Raw genomic sequence first — 25,974 nt, forward strand, 5'->3', positions numbered from 1 at the left:
GCATCCCTATTTACAGCACAGAGAAAAAGAGCAAAAATTGTAACAAAATTTGAAAATTGTTAGTCAGAAGTCAGGCCTGAGTTATAGTCCCTGGCCTGATGAAAAGTTATCTTTTCTTTTTTGTTTTTTAAACATTTCATGCAACACATGACAGCTTAAATAAAGAAAGCTTAAGAAAACAGATACACATTTGCTGTTCTCCTATGAACTTTTGGGGTTCAAACCTCCTTTAACAGAAAAGAAAAACCTATTGCAAGTTTTCGTACGATACAGGCAAGTACTGTATTGCTGAATTATTGGGAAATGATTACTTCCCTCTCCTGCCACCATCATCATGAGCTAACCTTCAAAGACTGCCTGGATGGGAGTTACCTAGTCCATGAACCCTCATGAACCTTAAGTACTATACATCCATGGCGCTGCCCAGGCTAAGCAGTCATGAGCAAACTCAGTTGCACTAATGTAAATGTCTGGAGATTTTAGCCATCTCTAAGGTTGGCAGCAGCTGAATTTTGGCCTTTAATATGTAGGAGACAGCTTAGGAGTTGAAATCCTTTTGAGTATGTAACTCCATACCTTGAGCCAAAACGTGTTCTGACTCAGATGCAGCAGCAGATTAAAATTAAGAAAGTGAATGATTGCTGCAGTTTGCTGGCGGTCACAGCCCCCCTAGAGAAACTCCTGCACCTGCAGCAACAGAACAGTTCGTGAAGTAGCTTCTGAGTTACTGTATCTTTCAGGCCAGCAGAAGAAGTCGTTCTCTGTTGAAGCACTGGATTAAAAACTTAAAAGTATGACTCACAGCTCAAAATCTTTAAAACTGTAATCCCAAGGCCCCTCATTCTAGCTGGATATATCTTGCTTTTATGTTGTTACATATGTAATAACCTTCAGCAAAATGATCAGTAAACCTGCATTGGAGTCTTCCTGTTAGCAGGAATGTGTTTATGGAAATAAGCATTCAATAAGAGGGATTGGAAACCCTCCAGGTAAACAGAAAAATTATGGTACTTGTGGGAGCACCCACTGACTTCAGTAGACATGGGACTGAGCCATAAAATCTGGTTGTTTTGACAGTCCCACCTCCAATCTCTCATAAAACTCTTCTTTACAGACCGGATAATAATAATAATAAAAAAAAAAAATTGCTCTTCCTCCTACAGTGATTTAGTATAGAAAGTATTACTCGTACTCCACTGCAGTTTGCATTTAAGGCAGTATTGAAATAAATGAGCAATAAGTGAATGTGGTCCTAGTGGAGAGAACAGCCCATAAGTGCACTCAGTCTCCAGGTTCTTACATCAGTTAAGTACTTAATGGGAAAGCTGTAGTAATAAACTGCTTTGCCTGAACAGTGGCTGATAAAGGAGAGAGAAGAATTGGTCCAAAGCTTTCCCAGAAAAGTCAGAAAGTTTAACTAGTTAATAAACTAAAAATGAGGCCTGGCTGTGTGAAAATTTGAGGATGGGTAGTGCTTTAAGTGGCAGGGTTTCTATCCTGTGGTGAGAAAGCTCTTTAGGAACTCCACAGTAGTAAAGTCAAACTCTGTAACAGATCCTTCTAGGATCTCTCCTTGGAAGCAGGAGCTGGCATCATGACAAAGTCACAGCTAGGTGCAGCTCCTTGTTCTTAGATCATTTGGGAAAAACACAGGGAAGACAACAGAGTGGAAGAGTCCATTCAGAAGTTGGATCCCAAGGCAAGGCTGCAGGGAAGGACTTGTGATAGTAGAAAGCCGATTAAAGTTTGGCAGCAGCCCAAGGCTTTATCAAAGCTCCCTTTAAACTAAAACTGTGAAGATGTGAGATACGATGACAAGCACATTGGACTACCCTTGAGTACATGAGTCTGGGTCCTGTAAGCAGTGAAGGGAAGTGGTACTTATGATGCTGCTCTGTTAAGAATAGCATTTTCCGTGCATGCTCTGTATAGTCCCCCAAGCCAGGAGGAACAGAGGCTGTGCTATTCATTGCTCACTGGTGGGGAGTTTACTCACTTTACACCAGAGATGTCACTAGCTTTTTCTTCCTTTCTTGATTAATGCCTTAAACTACGAGCACATGAAATCTCAGATAGCAATTGCTCTTCTGCATGTATTGCAAAGCCTTTTCATCTGTTTAGCTCCCAAGAAGGAAGATTTATGAGAAAGGTATATTAATGCTCATTTCTACTGGAGTGCAGCAAATCGTTCAGCAAATGTTTGGGTGCTTGATCTACATTTCCTAGCCTTTAGGATGGAACTTTGCTTGATGGACATACTGTTTATTTTGCACTCACTTTTTATGTCTATGTTTGAGGAAGGAATTGTAGGCCTCATTTTTCATGCTGTTATTAGCAGCTGTTCCACTGATTTCGACTAGTGTAAGAATTTTGAATCACTTGTACTTACGGACACTTTAGCAAAGGATTTTAAACTTTCTTCTAGGGTCTTGCTCCTAGACAACAATGTCCAACTGTAGAACTAGACATCAGGAGACCATGTTCATTCTTAGATCTATTATTATGTGATTGCAGAAGAAACATTTATCCCTGTTGCTTTGTGTCTACAAGATAAATAATATTTCTCTGACTTTCGAAAGTCGGTTTGATTTTTCTAAGTGGCAGAATCAATACTAGTCTTTCCCATTATGTGAGTATGACAGAATGCATATAATGTGCTGCATTTTTGTGTTGCCACTAGTAACAACATAATGAAAATAAAATCATACTTTGCAAGGTGGAAAATTTCACTGTCAGCATTTCTTCTCAATGTATCTGGCCAAAACAGGAAGGGGGAAAAAAACAATCTGATCTGCACACTACATTAACTACAAATGAAAGGCTGTTCCCATTCTTTTTCATAGAGCTTTTCATGGGTAATCATTAACGTCTCATCTTAATAACTTTTCTTCACTTTACAGTAATGTCATGTTTAGTAGGGAGTCATTCTTTGGATCAAGCCTCACAAGAAAACTTAGGTATATACATTCAAGTAACAATTGAGCCTTACTCTTTTCATATTTCTTGCATGCCATTCTCTGCCTGCACTTTCTGTTTTTACTACAGTAGTTCATCTAACCACCATGAAAAGTAAGGGAAGATAAGACTGAAAAGTTATTTAAGCATAAAAAGAAAGTTGCATGACCTTGCAGATAGTTCATTGTTCTGCTGTTCAGGAAACATGGGATCTAATCCTGGCTCTGCCAATGATCTGCTTAGAAACAAGTGCTTCTCTCTGTTTTCATAGAATGGGAATGATACTAACCTACTCTGCAAATCATTTAGAAAATTACTGTAAAAAAAATATACTGTAAGAGCTAAATACTGTTCCTTATGCAGTCCCAACCTTGCCAACACAAATTCATGCAAGTCACTTTGCATTTGAGTTCAGTGGAACAACATCTCTGCATGTGTATTTGCAGGTTCTGGTTCAGCAAATGGAAAACACGTGGATGCTTTTGATCATCTGAATAAAGTTAGTGACATGCTTAAATACCTTGCTGAACTGTGACCTAAGACGTGGGGCAAGAACTTTATCTTACTGCAAAGAAACATAAAAATAATTTGCAGCATTTCAGGAATCTGAAAGACACGTCATCGGAAATACTAATATTTTGACTAAATTGTCAAGCATTTTATTCTATCCCACACAAACATCTTGCTATCATTCAACTTTAGCTCATTGTTCTCCTTCGTACTTCATTCCACAAACATAAAATCATCAACACACAACTCAGCTTTCCTAGCCTAAGCTCTTCAACTCTTGGAGAGCTGCTAGTGAAGCACTCCATTTTTTCACTGGATGATTGGCCCATGTAAAATAGTCAAGAGATAGTGATTTTGCAGTTTGGTTTGCTTTCTAGTGGTTGATACATGGAGATATGTTCACTGCAAAGTAAAGAGTGGGTCAACATCCATATGATTTCTACCTATGTTGCTGGCTGCATCCATTGGTGAAAGATATCCATCCTGTTTTCACAAAGAATTGAACTTGGATTATTCTCCCCATGGATTTGTGTCACATTGCTTATTTTTACTCATTTCTGATCACTTTAGAAAGTGTGGATGAGGAGAGGGGCTGAGCAAAGGCCTTTAGTGTGCATAAGGGCTCTTCTGTTTCTGAAGGGCATCAAAGTTGAGCCAAAGTTAGGACTTGGGTTCCTGTTTCTGGGCAAATAATCTGGATGGTAGGTTGGTTTGGATTTAGAGTCACGCCTACAATTACATACCAATGAGGACATACACTACAAAAGAGTATGGAAATTGGTTGGCTAAAAGAGGATGTTTCCTCCTCAGACATCAGAAACTTGCAAATTTAGACCTCAAGATTCAGGATGCAAAGTGGCTTTTTAAATGAAGACATTAGTTATCAAGAAGTTACAGTCAATTATTTTGAGATTGTACATATTTGTGAGTTCCTCTCTATAGAAAAGAATGTTACTTGGTTTCCTTAAAAGGGAAAGCTGATTGGCTAAAGTTCAGAAGTACCTCGAAGTGTGGAATGCTCTTTGTTTTATATTAAGAAAACACATGAACTCTCCGAGACCAGCTGAATGTATTCAGTGAAGGATTCATGGCTGTCCTCATAACATTAGTTTTGTGCTAATTTCTATTGGGAATAGTTCAAAGGAGAATAATTCTGGAATTCTCATTCAGAATGTTTGATTTCCCAAAGTTAAGTTCACCCATATAAGTACAGCTGATAAAGTAGTAAAGTGCCTTTTGCTTCCAGTTGAGACGAACTAAATCTAATGATTAGCTAAACTGTAAAAAAATGAAAAAAATTCCTGATTATTATTACTCCTTGTTAGGTGAAAGTGGTAATACATGGAAGAGGGCTGTGTTTGATTCACTGTTAGCATTAATTCATTATTTTTCTTCGCATACATGCACCATTTGTTTATGAAACTCCAATACTAGGCAAAGCACAGAGAGGAGAGTATCTGGCTTGCATGACGGGATGTAACTGCATTATCTCCTTGCATGACTGTTTCTGGAGAAGTATTTCTAGTTCAGTGGTTCCCACTCTTTATTCTGAGCAAGGGTAAAACATCTGCTGCAGAAACCAGCCATCTTTTATATATCCAGCCACCAAATTCATCTCTCAGATGTTCCAAAATAATTCCCACTGCTCTTGGGAAGCAAGAATCTGAGAGCTGAATTGTTCTTTAGCTAGGAAGGTTTAAAGCCAAACTGTCTGCACTGCTTCTGCCTTCCTGCTTTTATGGTGGTCTGTATCTACCACAGAATTAAGGAGTTCTCATGCTGGGACTCCATTTCAAAGACAAAGGTTTTGGGAAAATGTTTATTCCACCACAAAGGAGAGGATGCGATAGCATGCAAGACAAGCAATGGCAATGCATCCAGGCTAGTCAGAGAAACTACTTTGCACTTTTATCAGCATGTTTGGGATGCACTTGAATTCCCCCAGTTTCTGGAATTGCGCTGGAAGTCAGGAATCACATTTTATTGAATGTAAGGAAGCCACATGAGTGGGACCACTGTCCCAAGGGGAGAAAAAGTAGCTAATATCAGTAGAAGGAGTCTGAAAAACAAGCAGCAGTACATGAACCTGTGGGTGGGAACCACTGTCCTAGCCACTCTCATGAAGGATGATGTGACCTGCGCATGCTTCATACTCTGAGACTGAGCCATGCGCATGCTGTTTTAATGAAGGAGATTGTGTCATGAGAGCAAGTTTCCCAAGTCTTTTTAAAAAGCACAATGAAAACAAAAACCCCAGCAGACCCAGATTTCATCCCTTGGAAATGAGAATAAAGTTCATTTTTTCTCTGATGACAGCTAGTCATTATCTGGAAAGAAGCTTGGGTTTTGTTTCGTTTCTTTTGTATACAACTTACTGTCGTATTTTTTCATGTGAAGCTGATGAATTATTTTCTGATTATTCTACTGCTCTGGCTGCCTAGATATGAACACAATTGTCTATATTTATTGCATAAACATACTGTTATGAATCTGAATGTTACTTTAAGGGTTAATCATCAGGATTCAATTAATGAGGAAGGCTTCAGCTCAGGTGACTTTAGCTTAGACTAGAGACCTGCTTTTTAAATGACTTCTCATCTAGATCTTTCTGTAGTCAATAATGAGACAAGTTCCCACAGCTGTAAAGTCATCCCAAAGTGAAATGGAGCTGAACTGCTCACTGTACGTTGCTAAGTTCCCACTGATTATAGAAAGGGGTCTAAAGATTAATCTTAGACAGGACATTTAACTTTTTAAACAGCTTAAGACAGATCAGATGAGTTCTGGCTCCAAAACCTTAGATGCTTGAGCAACAGTTTTGGGACAACAGTTTCATAAGGAGGGCAGTTATTACAGGAGTTTTAAGGGACAAACTTTGAGAGATCTGGGTATGTATTTTGAAGGATGAAACAAGTTTCTGGAGAGAGTCAGAGGCCATATGTAATGAAAACTCTATTCTTCTAATATAATATTATACTGCTACTTATAAACAATAGGAATCCTCTGTCTCACCTGTTTTTATGCTTCTTTGTCTTTCAGATTCTCTGCCTTAAACATATTCTTCTCTTGAGAACTTCTCTGTAGTGTTACTAAACCAAATCTTGTGACATTTAATACATTGCTCAAAGCCAATGCATAGTATGTGACCACTTCTTGCCTTTGAGGAATTCACCTCATCATCTGATATCATCTGAGTTTCACTGCTAGATTTCATCCTTCTAGGAGCTTCCTTCTCACCCTGGAAGGTCTTGAACCAAGATGATCAATCTTGAAATCCTGAAGAATAGGTGGACTATAGTCTCCCCTTTCATTTGAGATTCATCTATCATTGGTGACCTGTTAACGCCCCCACCAGGAAAAACTGATCTCCACAACAAGCCTGTTGTACGTACAATTTTTTCAGACCTAGGGAAAAATGTCTTCATTTTATTATCACTGAATAGATCTACTCATCCTAAAACTGCTTTGGTTTCTTCCTTCTTGTAGCTTATTTCACAGTCTCCTTCAGTCTACAAAGATCACCACGATGCCAAGCATGCATAATTGCTCTGTCTTTTTTTCTTCACATTGAAGACCTCACAAGCTGACTTCCTCTAACATCTTCATCCCCATCAGTTTATATTGCCTGTCTGACTCATCACTCAGCTAGATTTTTGGTGCTTTTTTTTGCATTAAAATCGTTTTCAGTGATGTGCCATGATTCCAGACTCTTGTTGACCATCCTTCTCAAAATTAATTCCTCCTAACTTTGGTTTTATTACTACTGAGACATGAGAATTTCTTTTTCCCTACTTTAACCCCCCAAAACCACACACAACTCATTCAGTTGACTTTTACTTCCTCACCTTTATTTTTCATGCCCTTTCAAAACTTGCTCATTAGCTGTCGTCTTCTCCAGTATATATTTTTCCTATATATGGTAGCTGAGTGCTTGAAGAATCCAAATTTCACAGAAATTACATGGAGTTAAGATGTCTGTCTTGTAAAGCACTACTGCTCTTAAACATGGCCTCTGAAAGAATAAAGAAGTGATAGTGAGAAAAGAGATCACAGGATTCTCCCTGTCTTAATAGAATACAAACTGCTTGTTGGGACCCTGAACTCACCATCAGTTTAACCTTTAGAGCACCTTGGTGGATCAATCAGATCAAGTTTCTAACCCAAAAACAACCACTATGGCAACCACTTTTTAAACAAGTGCTTAAGACCAAACATGAGACTGACCTACACATTCTGTGATGACTAATTTGCTACAGATGTCAACAAGTAACATCTCATATTTTTCTACAAAGAAGAAAGTAAGCCCTGATTTTTGCTCTATACATTTGTTTGTCTTTCCCCATGCCATTAATACCTTAGGAAATTACATTAGGGCAAAGTCTAGGTAATATTAGTACCATTCACTTATATTGTTCTAATTCTTCACTCAAATCCATGCTTTTATCTTCTCACATCATTGACTTCAGTCCTGGCAATGCTGATATAGCAGGACTAGCTATGTGTCTCCATACTCACGTAAGTCCCTCTTAGTTGCCACTTCCATACTTGCACGCACATATGTGCTTCATACACACAATGACAGGACAAGTATCTGAATTTACTAGGCTGCATCCACAAGTATTGTCATATGTCAACAAGAAAATTCAGAAGGCCTGAAAAAACATCCTCCACAAAGGTTTAGTGCTTCCATCTTTTGTGACAGGGAAGCCCATATTTCATTACCTTCTGGGACAAAGATATAATAATTAGAAACAGATAATAGAGATGAGGTCCCCAGTAATTCATATTAACCCCCCCCAAAAAAAAACCTGTAACAGCTGTGATGTTCAATGCTCACATCACCTAGGAATTTTGTATGCTGTAAACTGCAGTTTTCCTACTAGAGTCAGCACTTATGAAAGCTGTAGTCATCATACATGTCTTTAAATCCATCTCACCTTTATCATTTTAAGAGGAATGTCCTAAGAACTTCCATTGTGGAGGGATACTGCCACAGACAGAGCTCTGAGATAGAAATAGTTTCTTCTTTCAAAGAGGTGCACCAATGACACCAGAGACGCTAAAACACAAAAATAATCCATCTGACCAAGATAACGCCTTCAATAGAGAATAAGTGGTTCTGTGAGTGAGACCCTTCACTTGCAAGGTCGGCACGCAAGTCTCCATTTTTGTCCACTATGTTCTTGCATGGTGGACCCTTCCCACACTTGCCTCTCCTGCCAGCTTCATTTAGTGGCTTCAGCTGTGCATGCTGCACAGATACTTCTCTGCATACCTATGAAATGTCTTCTGGTCACTGCTGCTGTTCGTCCTTCAGCTCTTCTCCCATCTCTGGCTCTCAGAAACCTGATAGCTGCAGTGGCTTCTTCTCTCCCCTGACTCAACCTGCCTGCCTTTCTCTCCTGCATCTAAGTGCCTCTTGACCTTGGGTGCACAATTCACCTCTCCCCAGAGCTATCCCACACTGCAACATCCAAGAATAGGCTAAAAGGCAGGCTTTCTTCCCATGGCTTAACCCCACATTATTGTAACAAATGTGCAATTGACACTTAAGCAGCAAAGCGAACATGCAAATCAAATAATTATACCATCTTTCAGTTATGAAGTGTTCAGAGCATATTTAAGCTGATACGCTCACTAGCAAATTCCTTTTGTGTTGCTCTTTTCAGTGGTATTAGTAATTGCATTTAAGACCATTACAGTCATCAGGCTGTCAGAAGGGTTACTGATGCTGGTAAGATGGCAAGTAGATGCAGTTCTAGCCTTACGTTGTCACTAAAGGAGAAATCTCTTTGGTCAGTAAATCTGTAAGAGGACAGTGCAAGGAATCGTCAGAGGAACAAAATATGTCACTTTACTACAGTTCATATAGGTCACCTCAATTTCTAGTATAGTCAGAGATGACTGAAAGTGAATGGTGGAGAGAATGGAGTAGCCTGCCCTACCATGTACCTAGTAATTGCTTGGCAATGCCTTTCCTGTGTTTTACTGATAATTTATTTGGTTCATAGCACATCTGACTTTCTTTTAGTCCTGGCTATGCACATGAGTTATTAATTTAATAGCCTGCCACAGACAAAGCACTGAACAGGAAAGGCCAAGCATCCTTATCATTAGACAATATAACTACCTAAGTAGTGGTGTTTCTCTTCTTAATAATAAATCTAATGCTTCAGACATGCTACTGGAGCTGAAGCACTGTGATACATTACATAGAGAGGATAGCAAGACCCTCTGGTAACATTTTCAACATTGATACAAAAAAATGCTCATAAAAAGCAGTTAATTATCTGTGGAGCTTAGCTGTTGCTTACAAAGACATTGATGTATTATGGTAGCCCCAGCAGTGTCCTTGTGTACAAAACATTTATTTAGCCCATTATATATTTAAAGCATCATGAAAACAAGTTAAAAGTGTACAAAGGAGGAAAATGATTACTTTTGCTTATTTTGTAGCCAAAAGCTGGGTCTCTTGGATCGGGTTCGTGGTACCAATACTAAAGGAAAGCTATTTACCCCTCTGAATGTAGATGCCATTGAAGAAAGTCCTTCAAAAGAGCCTAAGAATGTTGTCTTGAATAATAAGGAGCGTTTTCGCACTGCATTCCGAATGAAAGCGTACGCTTTTTGGCAAAGCTCAGAAGGTAGCCCATCTGTGTTGATTTCTTTCCATCCATCCCCTATTTTCCCCATTTTACTTTGTTCCTCTGCATCTTCTGTTGAAGGTTTGTGACTTTCTGGGCCAAGCATGGCCGGTCCCTGGTTTTACATGGCACATTTGGGGAAGTTCCAGGAAACAAATGCTGGAGTCCAGGCAACACAATGCTTGAAATAAGACAATGGGTCTCCATAAATACAGCAATCGATATGGGATAAAGCCACTGGTGGAATCAACCCATTTGATCTGGAAAAAGAGGGCACACCGGGCAGTGAATCTATACCCCCAAAAAAGCACATGCCATCACAGCTCGGTTTATCGGCAGGGATGCTATGCCAAGGTAGTTCCCTCCTAGACTGCATCCAGCCCTGCGTCCAGGCATCTCAAATATCTCCTCATTGCAATCTTTTAAAACCTTGTTTTATAGAGACAACTGTTGCTTCCCCCCACTCTCCCTAAGACTGCTGCCCCTCAGCAGAATTCCATTGGGTGTCCATGCAACATCATAGGGCATTTTTCCTCTCAGCTTCCCTGAGCACACCTTTTCCTCTTCTTGCCTACAGCATCGAAATGGTCTCTAAATAACAGTTTCTTTTTTATTTTACCGGCTGGCATCAGTGCATGCTGGGCAGACTACCATGGATGTAGTCTGGGTGTCCACACCAGAAACTTGATTATCCTCTTCCACGAACCTACATGAGCTCCAAGTGTGGGAGGAGAACTTGGCCCGTAGCTTCTATGCCTGTTTTACCCTTACATAAAATAATTTTGGCAAAGACTTATTGTTGTAAAAGCTCCTAAAAGTGGGAACTTCTAAATCCATTGGAAAGGAACAAAAGTTCCCAAGTTTCAGAAATGCTGGAATCTGAGAGGAGATCACTCACATAATGCATCTCACAGCTGTCCCAGCAGAATTATGAAATCCTGTTCAAGAACTGACCAGAGAAAGAGGAACTCGCAAGAGATGTTCCTTACTAAATTACACTTACTTTATGTAGAGCTTTAGTCAGCCAGACCTCCCTCTAAACATTGTATGGTCAGATATTCACACAGCTTTTTGTGACCTGCTTTGCAGATGCAGGAACAGGGGAACCCATGGCAGAAGAGAGAGGCGACAGTAGCGACTTCCTTATGGAAGATATGATCCCCACATTCAAGACAGCCATCAGAGCTGTCAGGTAAATGTCTCTGATGCTCCTCAATGTTTTGCTTTTACTTTGAATGCTTATGCTTCAGGAAATCACATTACCATGTTGCTACATGCTGATTTATTGTTGCTGTTATTACTTTTTTTAATGCAATACATTAGATAATTCTAGATACACTGAAAAGCACAAGACAGACCCTATTTAAAGTCCTCATTGAAAATCTACAGAAAAGAAAGTGTATTTCAATAACATTGACCATGCCATTTTTACAGGATGCTCCATAAATATAGTTATTATAAAATAATCTTGTATACAGTTCCTCATTAAAATACGTTATATAGTATCTTGCTCAGTTTAGTGACTGTAGTATTTACGTAAAACTGGAATTTTCACTTAACAATAAACTGAGCTGACTCAACTCTTTTTTATTCACAATTGTATGAGTGTGCAATATACTTTTCAGCTGTCATATTTTAATAGATGACGAGATCTCCATTTCAGCAGTCTTCAGCTTGTGACATGTGTCACCTCTAATTTCATATCACAAGAGAGAGTCCCTAGGGTAAGAAAACTCCTAGTTAGGCTTGATAATGTGTTTAGTACATCAAGCACATGATGCTCTGTTACTCCTCCACTCAGTATTTTTTACTCCCCTTGAAAAATGCCTCCATAGGAAAATACTCTACTTACATTGCAATTGCTTTTTATTCCAGAAGTTGTTAAGTTTCGAACCAGGGAGTTACTACCTTCCAGGTGAAATACTGCAAGTCTGGAGTGCCCCAAAATTATCTTAGAAAAGCTTCAAGGAAGATGGTTCTAAGTATATAAACAGATATGTATATAACCATAATATGTATTCTCCTGATTCTTTTCCAGTTGGGTGCAGGAGAACCTGTCATTAAAAATTCCAAGTTTTCTCAAGCCTGCTGAAAGCCATGTCCCACAGACTTTGCTTATGTTACCCATGACTGCTTCCTTCCTGCTGGAAGTTTCTTTGTCCCTACTTCCTCCACAGTTTTCCCTTTCTTTCCCTAATACCTGCTTGCTTTCAAACACAGACTATACATCTGTCCTGTTTTCCAGCCCCACCTCCATGAGACAAGTTGTTATTACTTTTGCAAAACTACCTTTCCCACATCCTGTGCAAATTTAATTGATTCATGTAATTTCCCTTTAAACTCAATCATGAGCCAAGCTTTTTTTTTTTTTAATCTTTCTTGTATAGTCTGCCCAGACCCTGAATGCTAATGGGAAGTAATTCTTTCAGACAGAACCCCTTAATGGGTTTTCAGGGTCATGATCAAGGAGATTTTAAATTGAAATTGCTAACAATGTGATTTCCTATTTTTCATTTATGCTTTTTTTAAGTATAGTTTTGTTTTTATCATGTATAGTTAGTCTGTGATAGGCATAGGTATAATTTTGAAATCTTGAAAGATTTATAAGCAACAGAGTTAAAGGGTCGAAAACCCTTAAAAAGTCGTAGTAGAATTATCTTTGCTAAATGAAAATCTATACAGATTTTAAAAGGGTTAAAAACCCCCGCCAACCTTGAATAAAAAACAGGTTAGAATCTTAACAGATGACAGCAATTCCCCAATTCAAACCAATAGGAACATGGAGACTCTACTGAGAAAGCAAACCCTCAGATCCCAAGCCTAAGAGAGATTAAAGAAATAAAATGGTTTTCATTCTTTCAATATGTTGCTTGTCTATTATTTGTTTAATCTACCAAGATATAACAATGTCAACTGATGTATAAACAGAAAAGAATGAGAAAAAAATAATGCCGAACAGTTTTCAAGTGCTCTGGCCAACACTGGTCCTTACTATAAGAATTCTGTTATTAATTACTAAGGCATTTTATAATAATAGTAATAATAACAGTTGTTATTATTATTATTATTATTATTATTATTATTATTATTATTATTATTATTACTACAACAACAACAACAACAACAACAACAACAACAACAACAAAAATGTTATACTGCTGTTTTTTCAAGGACACTTCAGGCAGTTCTAACACTTTTCTCCACAACTTGAACTGCTGCTGACTTCTTAACTTCCAGATTTCCATCTAATTAACATTTCCTATCCAAAACTTTCCCAGGTGCACAATGAAAACCAAGCTGAAAATGATTCAGCATTATATATACCATAAATTAGCTTTGTAATAGACTGAAGCATAAAAGAGCAGCTTCAGCTTCACAGTTTCAAAATCTCCTGTGGCTTGTGTTGTTCAAAATCAAATTCCAGATGTGATTTTGTAGCTTTGAACCATTTCTAGTTATGATGATAGTGCTGAAAAAAAACATTTTATGTGTATAATTCGTTTTAGCCTATTAATTACAAAAAAAGCCAACTATTATATATTTACAAATGTGGTATTATATTAGAGATTCTCTGCTTATGTTTTATTGCCTTGTTTTGAAATAACATGCTCAATTTCCAAGCATCCAGAGAATTTATCAATTATTTGATACAACTTCAAATTGTCATTATGGAATTTACTAAGAAGTTAGTAATGTTTCTGTTTATTATGCAGAATACTACAGTTTCGTCTCTATAAAAAAAAATTCAAGGAGACTTTGAGGCCTTATGATGTAAAGGATGTGATAGAGCAATACTCAGCAGGGCATCTTGATATGCTTTCCAGAATAAAGTATCTTCAGGCAAGGTAAGAATCCTCTTGTAAATGGGGAAAATGTATAGCTGCGCTGGCAAAATAAAAGCATAGTTGGCCTATTTGTGTACAAGGCCCCCCAGAAGCTATGTCTTTGCATAGCATAGCCAGTCAATAAGAAAGCCTTTTCCCCAAAGAATAAAGGCAAGTGAGCATCTAGCAGGGGTAACTGCAGCAGAAGAGCCCACTGGCTCATCTTTAGAACAAGGAATTCAGAGTAAAAAATCCTGTGAATTTTCTTGACCATTGCCTTATTTGATTAGGGTCAAGTTTCTCCCCTTCTCCCTTTTTTACAGATGATAAATAAAAGCAATAGTTGCTCTACATGAGCTTTTCTTTGGGCTGGATTCTCTGCTGACCTGTGCCTGGTAAAACATCTCATACAAGTGCAAAAACACATCAGCACAGAAGGTTTTACATCCTCTTCACTCAGGTGTAAATTGACCTATATGAAAATAATTGGAATTTCAGGCCTTTCTGACTGTTCAGGTGCAATCTGCTCCCACAGTTGTTTCCTCACAGAATTTGTTCATCCTGATGTGCTTTTGATGCATGTCTACAAAAATTTGTGCTGCTTGTGTCCTGAACCATGAGCACAGGTCAGAGCTTGAGCTACTAAGCTTGTGTGGGTTTGGGTGCGCATGTGTGTATACGCATGTAGCTGTATTAGTTCAGTCTCAGCACAGCACTGTCCACATCCCCTGAGCCCCTCCAGTCACTCTGAACAGCAGACATAACCTTGATTTCTCTCAAGAACGGGCTGAATGAGTGAAACTCTTGCTGCACTTTTGGACCTTATCTAGATTTACCTTGACTTTGTAAGGCTGCTCTGGTCCTTCTGTTGAACTTCATAATTTCTTATTTCAAAGTGTTTTTCCATGTACTGGGCTATCTCATTTTCAAGTATATAACATGTCTGGTTCCTACCTCACTATAATTGCTCTAGAAAAGCTGCTCTCTTTAATTATATAGCACAAAAGACCATTGTTACTCCATAAAATGAGCTCTGCATCACATGAGCTTAGGTTTCAATGCAGTAATATCTTTTTGAACTCAGGAAGTTGAGAAGGGCTCATGATGTTAGAAATCTGCACCTACAGGGTGCAGGTGGGATCTACACACCTTATACTGGAGATCCTTCCTTCACCTCAGACTAAGGTGGTGTGTGATTTTGGGCAGCAGAGCACCTCTCAGATACTCACTTGAGTCCTAGCAGCAGTAAAGGTGCCTGACATGATGAGGCCCATCTCAATGGTTATGGCAGGTGAGTCAGGGGAAGAATTACAGCACAGCCTCAGCCCCGTGATGTTCAGCTCAACAATGCCATGCCCCAGTATAAAGAATCACCAGTAGTGGAAGATCCACAATATTTCAACAACCATTTTGCACATATACAGGGAAGATCTTTTTAGGGGTCTTTGAAGAAAAATATAATCCTGGCAAGCCACGTGAGATTCCTCTTATAGTTAACAGGGAGCTAGTCAGCATAATTAATGGCCTTTATGGCACAATTAATCCCTGCTTAAATCAGATGCCTTCGTTTGATCAGTTGAATCTCCTTTACTCTTCCCTGAATTTTCTTCACTGTGTTGACTAGATCTCCACTGACTGTAATCGGACAAAAACAGGGAGATGAGTACTACTCATTGTGTCTATGAATAGCGAGATGGCATAGGAGTTTGATGAGACATTGACTGATGGCCCAGCAATGCTTGGGTGCCTAGTAAATATCTAGCTAGCTTTGTGAGGTTTGCCTTGAGCTTTTTTTAAGTTCCATTTTCAAAACTCCATGGGGCACTGTGAAGCCATGCATGGATTGTGTGATAATACAGGTAACTGCTCTGTGGACTAGTGCTGACTGATATCTGGTCAGTTTGGTGTGTGAGCTGAATGAGCAGAGGCTTGCTTACACCTGAGCAGTTGGATATGCCAACTGAAAGAATATCTTGATATAGTAAAAGTATGTAATTAAATATGCTGGAGCCTCCCAAACAATCCTTTTGGTTTTATTCCAAATAAAAAGTCAAGTAGGATTACTTGTGAAAATTCATTTATAGTTATATTTTTTCAAACCAAAAGAATAATTAGGAAAGACAAAAAAAATTACTGATAATTAGGCACAATAACTGCTAGAAAGTCATTGGTCTACTAGGAGTATCAGGAATTGCCATCTTTCACTAAATTCTGATTTTCACTATCCAGCACAAAACGTGATGGGTCTCTCCTGATATTTTTAGGAGCAGGTGTTATTGGAGGTTTTTTGACAATCACGCTATTTAGTTCCTTTGAAGGAAATGAAGTCATGTGTTTCAAGTGTCAAAGTTTGGAAACAGTGAACTAGATAATTACTTAATTACCATGAAATTACCAGGTAATTACAATTCAGTGTATTGATTTTAGACCCAGAACAGAACAAATGTCATGACCCTCAATATATTATCAAATCAAAACGTGCTTCCTTTTTAAATTTTGCTACTGTTGCAGAGATGCATAGCATTTTCTATAATGTGTTAGCATTTAGGGATGGACTTACGCAGTTGCACTTTTCTTTTTTTCAGAGTAGATATGATTTTTACACCTGGACCTCCATCTACTCCCAAGCATAAGAAATCCCAAAAAGGAGGAGCTTTTTCTTACCCTTCACAACAGTCTCCCAGGTGAACTTTTTATGCCTAATATTTTGCACAGACCAAAACAGAAATAAAACGTTAATTCATACCAATAAGCATGCCCTTCATTCATCCAGCCAGTACACTGTTACAGTAATGATACTGAGAGGATATGTTGCTTCAAGATACATATGTGTAAATGTTGAGCCAGAAAGACACTAGCTTCCCTAAGAACAACGTATGATGGAAATCTAAACTTAATGGCTTCTTAATTGTCTAGCTCAGCTTCTCCACAGTTTGGAAATGTGATTTTATATGAAGTATATACATTTGATTGCTGATGTGTTGAATTTCTAACATTCAACTAGTAAACCCACTTAAAAACTCAATAAAAATCACCAATACTTTGAAAGTAAACCCGTTACCTTCCTGAAGTGAAAAGAGTTTCGTTACTGCCCCCACCAAATAGCAAGCAGAGAGTTTTAATGATGCTGCTTTTAAACCAATGGTTGGTGAGAATTACTGAAAATAAATTGCAATACCAGGTTTCTGGGTGTGAAAGTTACAGCATGTTATTGTATTGCTGCATTCCTGGTAGGAAGAATTCAATAATAAATGACATTTCTTCTGTTATTTACAACTGTCAATCTGTCAATAAATACCCATGAAAAACCACACAAGACCATCAACAATCTGTACCCAAAGCTGTTATGGTTGCTCAGAACAAAAGTAATCTTACAGAAAATAAATTAACTTGGCTCTATCTGATTTATCTCACCCAGTGAAAAATCTAAAAACACATAAATGTGAAGACAGAGACCTAGATATATGGAAGAGGCAAGGATCACTTGGGAAACAAAGCAGATTGCAAAATTTGAATGAGCCCATATCATCAGTAACCCAATGTACAAAATCTGATATGTTTAATTTATAGTTTCTGCTTTAGTAAGTTATATTCACAGCTCTATTTTGTCAGAAAGAGAAGAACTGGACCTGTTAAAACAAAAGTTTTAGGGTGCATTTGTTCTAAGCCATGTTAAAGAACAAGTCCTTGTTTTTCTAGACTTTGATGTAGGTTATGGAAAAATATAGATTCCTTTGAGGTTGATTTGGAAACCTTTTGATAAAGATTTAACTTGATAATGACCATCCTAGATCCCATTAAGTTATAAATCAAAGTTCTTTAGGTAAACAGAGATCTTCTTACCTCCTGAAGTTAGTCCATCCGATGGATGGGCAGTAGGAAAGTACATAGAAGAACATTTATTCTGGAATCTACTTTAAATCTCCAGGCCAGACTGTCTCTTTTCAGCATTTCCAGTCTCTGCCACTTCCTATTTGGTTTAATGAAATTGAGAAAAAAAAAAAAACACTCAGCCTTGAAATTCAGATTCAGTCTTCAAAGACACCAATTATAAAGAACTGGATTTAAAAATGCACGGCCATCTGTAGACCCACTATCTAGACTATCTCGACATTTTTCACAAGCCTGAAATTATTCCATCAAGTCTGAGATTAATCTCACTTTCATTTTGAACTTTTTGTTTGCTTTTGTTTTTTTCTTAATCTTTATCTTCATTTTGAACCAAAATAATTTAAAATTAAAAATCAAGAATATATATTTTTTTAGAAATGCATTGGAATCACATAGAATAGACTTTTGCTCTTGTTTGTACAATAAATAACTAAATTCAATCTTTTCTTAAATGGGGCTCCAAGGAGCTATATGAATATACCACCAAGATGGTAATTCTATTTTCTGATATAAATTAATTACTGTGATGCAAAGAAAAGTTGGACACTAATAAAGTTATTAATTCTTTATAGAAATGATCCATATGTAGCCAAAGCATCTACAGCAGATACTGAAGACCAAAGTATGATGGGCAAATTTGTTAAAGTTGAACGACAGGTATGTAATTTCATGACAAAGATGGAGACTGAGGCGCTTGTACAGAACTGATAAAGCTGACAGAAATTCTGTGTGAGTCTTTGGCTGACCCAGTCAGATTTGTACTGTCGGTGATCAAGACTCACATAGATCTTGTGCTAATGATCACAAAACTATGTTGTTAAATTTTCATGAAAGAATTTAATTAAGTGGGAAGTGTGTATTTTGAAAACTATTGAATGAATATCATTATATATGGCAGCAAGACCCTAACCATGGTGTTTAGATGGAACTTTTTCATTCCCTTAAACTCCCTACTCATCATCTCTGGTGTTTTGCTGTGAGCACCACCTTCTTCTGCAGGGTCTGGCACTCAGAAGGATTGCCTCCACAGGTATTTTTGGGCCCTCTTTGTGCAGCCTAACCTATTGCTTAACAAGTCAAGACACTCTCATTTTTAAATACATAACTAAGTAGGATGGAGGCAAGTGGCATTGATTCACATCAGTTCCTTTCATGGAATGTAGATGTTCAGGCATAAAGTACTATCAAAAGGGAAAGGAAATTAGTCCTGATATTTAACTCTGATGTTGTGGGACTATTAAGAGTCAGAGAATAGGTCTGTGTGGAAAGGTGATTCCATCTGTTGTATTTTTGTAACAGCTATTTACTGTATGGTATCAAGACTTTGGTCATAACATTGTAGACTGGTATTGGATGCTGGACTGCCAAATATCCAGCAACGCTAAGAATTTTTTTGGTACAGTTCATAGGGATGGGTCGTCTTAATCTGAGGCAGTTAGAGGATAAACTGGCATCCACTGCAATCCAGCTTCCACAGGAAAGTCATGATTATCCTATAATTGCCTTCATGACCAATAAAGATAGCAGCACACCATTGCTGGGGGCAATGCACCTATGGGAGCATTGACTCTTTCACTGAACAACTGACTTGAGACAATATAATAACATTGGTATTTTTCAGGTTAATGACATGGGGAAGAAACTGGATTTTCTTGTTGATATGCATATGCATCATATGGAACAGCTGCAAATACAAGTCGCTGAGATAAGTCCATTGAAAGAAACTGCTTCTCCTGCAAAGGAGAAGAGAGAAGAAAACAAATATTCTGAATTAAAAACAATAATATATAAATACACTGAGCAGTGTGCTCATGAATCTCCTTACAACTTCCAGCAGGTTCCAGTCAACAAAGTCACTCCTTATGGTTTCTCAGCACATGGTCATATGACTCATTCACAACCTTTATCAACAGGTGGGCAAAACTCTGGCAAACTGCAAGCCACACCTTCCTCAACTTCATATGCAGAAAGGCCAACAGTTTTGCCTATATTTACATTAATGGACTCCCAGGTTAGCTACCACTCTCAAGGAGACCTACAAAGCCCTTACTCAGATAAGGTGTCTCCAAGGCAGAGAAGGAGCTTAACAAGAGACAGTGATACTCCATTATCCCTTCTCTCCGTCAACCATGAGGAACTTGAGCGCTCCCCAAGTGGCTTCAGTATCTCCCAAGACAGAGACGACTTCCCGTTTGGCCCCAATGGGGGATCGGCGTGGATGAGAGAGAAACGCTACCTAGCAGAGGGGGAAACGGACACAGACACCGACCCTTTTACACCAAGTGGCTCCATGCCTTTGTCTTCTACAGGAGATGGGATTTCAGATTCAATATGGACCCCTTCAAATAAGCCAGTTTAAAAGTGCGTATTGGGGCAGTCACTGGTTGACTTCTCCATGTAATGTAAGCATACTTTGTATATCTCACTTACTCTACACCCAAAGCTTACTAGTTCAAAACACCAATGGCTGCATAAGATGCATGTGATATTAGTGGTAGTCATTCTGCACCATTTCATACAATTTACTAATGCAGTTTTTTTCATGCTACCAAAACTAAGGAGCTTAGTTTTGAGCATGGTTTGCATGACTTTACCCTATATAAATGGTACAGCTGATTTCTTCTATGATACATATCTATCTGATACTCTTCAATACTACAATGGTGAATTGATAACAGGTGAGATATGGTGGTCCTTGCTACATTTTGTAAACAGAGCAGCAAAGTAAATATATATTTTCAGGAGCAATATCCCTTTGTGGAAACATAACATCTGAATCCATTTTCCAATATAAGTAAATCAATCTCTAACCAACCTAGCCAAGAACATCCAATACAAAGCAGGGAAAAAGCTGAGTAAATGACCTTACTGAAATGGTTTTGTGAACTAGATGTTTCTCATGTGATCTATTATACAACTACCCATGAAATACAATGTCAAAATGAAATCAAGGGTAGAATTTAAAATGATCAAAGCCACCTCCTGGGATTGGTCACAGGTATTTATTTATTGTAAAATGTAAATATAAATCCCTCAAACTACTTTGAAAAATCTCCACTAGTGTTTATAAAATTGCTCAAGTGTGACTACAATGCTATTTTATAGAAAATAATTTGCTCAGCCCATTTGTTACTTACGGGGCCAAGTTTTCTTTCTGTTCCAAAAATAAGGTTGTTCAGTGTAGGGAACTCCAGGTTTACACACTCCACTCCTTTATTGACTTACATGCTGCTAAGTAAGCTGCATAATATAACTGTGCCTCAGTTTCCCAATCTGTTAATTGGGAGTTGTACTTCCATACAAATATACAGGTTGTAAGGCTCAATTCACTAATATTTGCCAAGCGCTTTGAGCTCCTCAGATGTGCAGAGTATCGCTATTCTGTTCCCTGGGAGTTCCACAATGTAGGATGCTGCCAGAATCTGTTTTTCTCTGTTTACTGTTTCTCTTGGAAATGGACTGCTCCAAATCCATGAATGTGTGCCGTATTTAAGATCAATATACAAATAAATAAATACTATTCTTGTCACCTCTCCCTGAGCAACAGATGGATAAGTATGCTCCCTAGGCCTCAGCCATATATTTTTTCATGGGAATTGGAAATTATGTTGAGGGAGAGCAGGAAAACAATCCAACCCACTGCGAACAGGGCAGAAATGAATCAAAGATCTCACCACTACAATGAGAATGTAGTATCTATACAGCTAGGGAAACCAGCCTGTCCAAATATCCTATGCAGGATTCATCTGATGTCAATCCAGGTGTACATGAAATAGCATCCATTTGATGTCAAGTTTGATGGCTATGCAGTCTTTACAGCTGGTGGAAGACTGATCAGTGTAGTTGGTGAGCACAGGGTACAAGAACCAAAGCATGCATCAGCTTTAGGATGAGATTAATCTCAATTATTTACAATGACCAAGTTTCTACTGACTTCAAAGGGAGCAGAGAGTGACTTGCTTAGGTGTCAGATGATCAGAGACACTCAGAGTCAGTGGGAAGGCTCTCACCCCTACCCCACTGACCCAAGGAGCAGCCTCTCTACCATGGCTCATGTCCACCTCCTGTTGAGAATGACTCCTGTCACTCCACACAACGACTTCACCACCATGGCTAGAGCACTGACCAACAAAGACACAAGGATTTGGCCCATGTAAGATGTTAGAAAGTGAACTTTCTGTAGTGACTGTTTGTATTATGCTGCAGCTGCACAACTGAGCATCGTTGGCACATCCAATCAGAGCACAAGAAATAAATAAAATTTACTGGGCTTCCCATGTGTAACTGGGAAGATTAGGATCCTCTTACTTCATCTGGTTCTTCAGCTAAATCATGATCTGGGACAGATCTTCAGGGAGAACAAATTGCTGTATTTACTCGAGTAAATAATGCAGACCAGTTACAGCCTTTGAAGACTGGGATGAGTCCATGGAACTGTTCTGAGGCCAGTAACTATGATGACATGAGGTACAATTTTGGTAATTACTTAATTGACAAAATAGCCATTACCTGAAAAATAATCTTCATTTGGTACAGTTTCATGGCTAAACTTGAAAAGAACAAAACTAGCTGACAAAAGTGTAATTCATTATAATTTGGCATATTGAGAAGAATTCTTTGGCCATCAGTGATTCTTGGAAATACCACCTGTATTGTACCTGCTTCAGGCTTTCTGATACGTGTCTGTGGCAACTCATAAGATCTAACCCTTACATGACAAATGAATGAAAAAGAATGAAAACTGATTTTAACATTGCTAGACTTCTTCTGAAATTGGTGTAAGTATATGCTAGACAAGCCTGCTTCACTTTTCTTATATGTCAAGTGCCTGGCATTCCTACTGATTTCATTTGTTTGGCCCTTCTTAAAATGCTTTCTAGATCTGAGCAATCAAATATCAAGGCAGCCAAAAACCAAGTGCAATCTGAGAAATTTGTTTGTGAATGTCTTTGACAGTGGCTATGCCGTGCAGTTCCCTGCCCAGTTCCCCTTCAAATTCTTCAGTGCAGGTTTCTAATCTCTCCCATGCCAGGTCATATAAAGGGAATCTTATCTCAGTATTAAACCTGGCTGAAAATCCATAAATCACCTCATTATAAAGATATGCTCATTCCAAGAGAAAATCCAAGCAAGGGTAGAGACTTGGATGGGTCTTTACCTGCACACAGAGTGCAGCCGCAGAGAAAGTGTGATTTGGGCTGCCCTGCACTGTGTACACTTAGTAGCTGAACCGCCTTCAGGTTAGCATTTTCTGGGGGCTGTGGTCACCAATTTACTATATGCAGCTTAAAAGCACCAGGTCAAGTATCTGTAGCCACATCATGAAATATTTAATGATGCGCTAACTGGCCAGATAACATCTGCCTGTTCTTAAAAGGTATTGGTGGTAAGCTCAGCAAGACCCTCTGCAGTGGAGATCTCTGGATCCTCCGGAAGAGACCCAAGAAGAGGGTCAGGGAAGTCTGGTTAGCTTATTTTAATATTTATTTTTTCTAACACACTTCTTTGCACTGAAACCAGTCACTGCTCTGTTCAGCAGGGTAATGTGCTTAGCAGCTCCCTGCCTCCTACATCATCTGGATTAAAAATAGGGTGTGCATCAGTTCTGCTGTCTGTGCCGACAACAGAGATGTCTCAAGATGTCACCAGCAAGGTGAGATCTGGAGACCATCCCTGGTCTGGGATATGCACACACGTTTCATCAGACTCCCATGGAAGTTGAGTCCAGGAAGCGTTTCAACCTTGGAACGGCAGTTTATCTTTCTGCCATAGATACTGGACAAAACAAAATAAAGTATTTCTGATTATTGGCCCTGGCAACATTTAAAAGGTCAGGATCTGTCTTGCAGAGTAGGTTCACCTCATACAAGGAATCAATTATTCACAATTTCATTTGAGAGAGGCATCTGGGTCAACAGTATTCTTCATACTAGGAATGGATTAGATTTATCCCTTCTTCCATTTGTGTGTGATATTTCAGTTTAAAAGCTCTCAGTTTTGTTTGGGTCAGATCTTCCTAGCATCTAGACTGACACCGACACTTTGTTTACATACAGTTAACAATAAAGAGGATTAACCATTGGAATCCACTCTTTGCTGACTCTTAACTCCTACAGGTGACCAGGGATTCATTTCAGGGCTTGAGATGTTTTTCATAAGAAGAAAGTGTGGGGCTTTCCTCTGCTCTCCTTGAAGTCAGTAAGAAACCTTCTCAAACTGATACACTGGGAGCAGGATTGGGTCCTAATCTGCCTTTATTTATGAATTTCCTTGTGAAAGACAGCACTGATCTGGAGACATTTTTCTTAGCTACATTTTTACGCTGATTTTTCAGTCGCTAACGAATGACACACATCTGTAAGTTTTTGAAAAGGTGAATCTGTGTTTACATTGTGTACCTCTCTTTGCAGCATCATTATCAATCAGGCTTCCTCACTTCAGATTCAAACTGAGAATATGTCATTAAGACAGAAGTGAATGTTAGCTAAAGTATGCAGGTATAGAAAATGTGGTTTATGCTCCATTTAAGGACTTGGTCCTGTAAAAAAAATCCAGTCAGGTAATGGCTGTTGTCCTTGCCTTGGCTTTTCCCTGCATTGAATTAAACAGTCTGGCTCCTATCAAAATAAAAGGGAATTCAGCACACGGAGAGATTGATTGAAAAGTCCCTAAACTGACTTTGGCTATATTTGCTCTGTTCTTATCTGTAACTTTGCTGCGTTGTTATGATTCAGAGTGGAAATAGTTTTAAATTTTTCTGCTTCAAATTGTGGCCCAGCAGCACGGCGAACTAATTCCCACCTGAATCTGTGCGTAGCAGGGCTGCTGACTTGTGGCCTTCAGGCGAGCACCGTGGTCCAATTAGTTTGCAAGATCACAGCCTAAAGCAATCAGAAAATGCAGATTGAGGAGCAAGTTCAGCCCTGATGGGAGCCCAGTTGTTGCAGTAGTGTCACATCTGCCTATGTAAGAATTGAATTTATCCTGCTTAGTGCAGAGCATGGGAGAAAGAGCTGGATCTTGATTCCTTGCACCCCACAGCCCCCACCACTAAGCTTTAGGTGCCTAAGAGCTGCAAACCTAAATTTTCTACAGCACCTCATGAATTTGGTGTGATATCACTTTTTCAGGACCCCAGCTGAATGTGTGTGTTTTTACTTTTAAAGACCAGTTTCAGAGGTGCAGAGGAAAAAGGGGCCATTTTCAAGTGATTTTAGCTGGGTACTGTGGGAATGAAGATCCTGGGTAACACTATTGCTTCTGATTATTTAGGCTGTAAGATTTGATCCTTCCCAATTCAGCTTTTAGTAGCTTTCCTCTGAAGTTAAATGAAGCAAAATACTGGAAGTGGGATCCTATTTCCATCCTCAAGAATAGGCTGAGACTGAAGGTTACATAGCCAACTGCATTTTGTTTTCTAGTTATGGCATCTTATTATTACTAGTATTTGTGCCTTGCTCACTGAAATTTTCTCCATGCTACAAAGATGCTTTTCAGATTCTGGCTGACAAGGGAACACAACTTTTATACAAGTGGCCTTTAGTGCTCTTTATAATATTATTTATTGTAATTTTTAAACTGTATGTGTAATTTATATTCTGGCACTGTCCAATATTTGAACAACTTTAATATGTTTATTTCAATATATTATGCAAACAATACTTCTTAACTGATTTTTTATGTTCTGTCTTTAAAACCTGCACCACTTATTAATAAATAGAAATTTCAATTATGATGTGGAGTAATTTCTTTTCATTTAAGTTGTGATTTCTTCCCACATATTCAAGGAACACAGTGACAAATGTGCCCCCAGCAAAGGCATTGGCAGAGATCCTTCTGACTTCACCCATGCAGGACTGAGCTTATAGCTACACACAGCTAGTCCTGTTATAACACAGGAGATCCCATTATTTGTGACTTATTTTGATTTAGTGGCCACGTAACTTCCATGGCTTTGTTCATATGTGTGTGGGAAAATGAAAACTAGGGGAAAATGCATTCAAATTAGAGTCATAAATGTGCTAAAATTTGATGAAGTTGCACGCAAAATATATAGAGAATGTAGTAATGGCACAAGGCTGCTCTGAATATCCTCTGCAGGGAATTTAACAGCTGGCTACAGGGCTGGGTTGGGGGTTCAGTTCCCTGAA

The 25,974-nt window shown here is 38.7% G+C and overlaps 1 protein-coding gene across 2 annotated transcripts in view; it reads left to right on the forward strand.

Moving 5' to 3' along the window:
- The window catches only part of KCNQ3 (potassium voltage-gated channel subfamily Q member 3), a gene marked incomplete at both ends in the record, with an annotated part of 202,711 nt that extends 182,528 nt beyond the window's left edge, over positions 1–20,183 (forward strand). The window contains 7 exons of one of the 2 annotated variants that reach the window (XM_082326769.1): positions 2,901–2,957; positions 9,922–10,109; positions 11,199–11,301; positions 13,823–13,954; positions 16,519–16,617; positions 18,397–18,481; positions 19,446–20,183. In XM_082326769.1, coding sequence (XP_082182895.1) covers positions 2,901–2,957; positions 9,922–10,109; positions 11,199–11,301; positions 13,823–13,954; positions 16,519–16,617; positions 18,397–18,481; positions 19,446–20,183 — 1,402 coding nt within the window. The remainder of the gene's footprint in view (positions 1–2,900; positions 2,958–9,921; positions 10,110–11,198; positions 11,302–13,822; positions 13,955–16,518; positions 16,618–18,396; positions 18,482–19,445) is intronic. The other variant, XM_082326770.1, reaches the window with a different exon arrangement.
- Positions 20,184–25,974: the final 5,791 nt, after the last annotated feature.

The sequence above is a fragment of the Platalea leucorodia genome (assembly GCF_965183815.1).
Source record: "Platalea leucorodia genome assembly, chromosome: 1".
NCBI lineage: Eukaryota > Metazoa > Chordata > Aves > Pelecaniformes > Threskiornithidae > Platalea > Platalea leucorodia.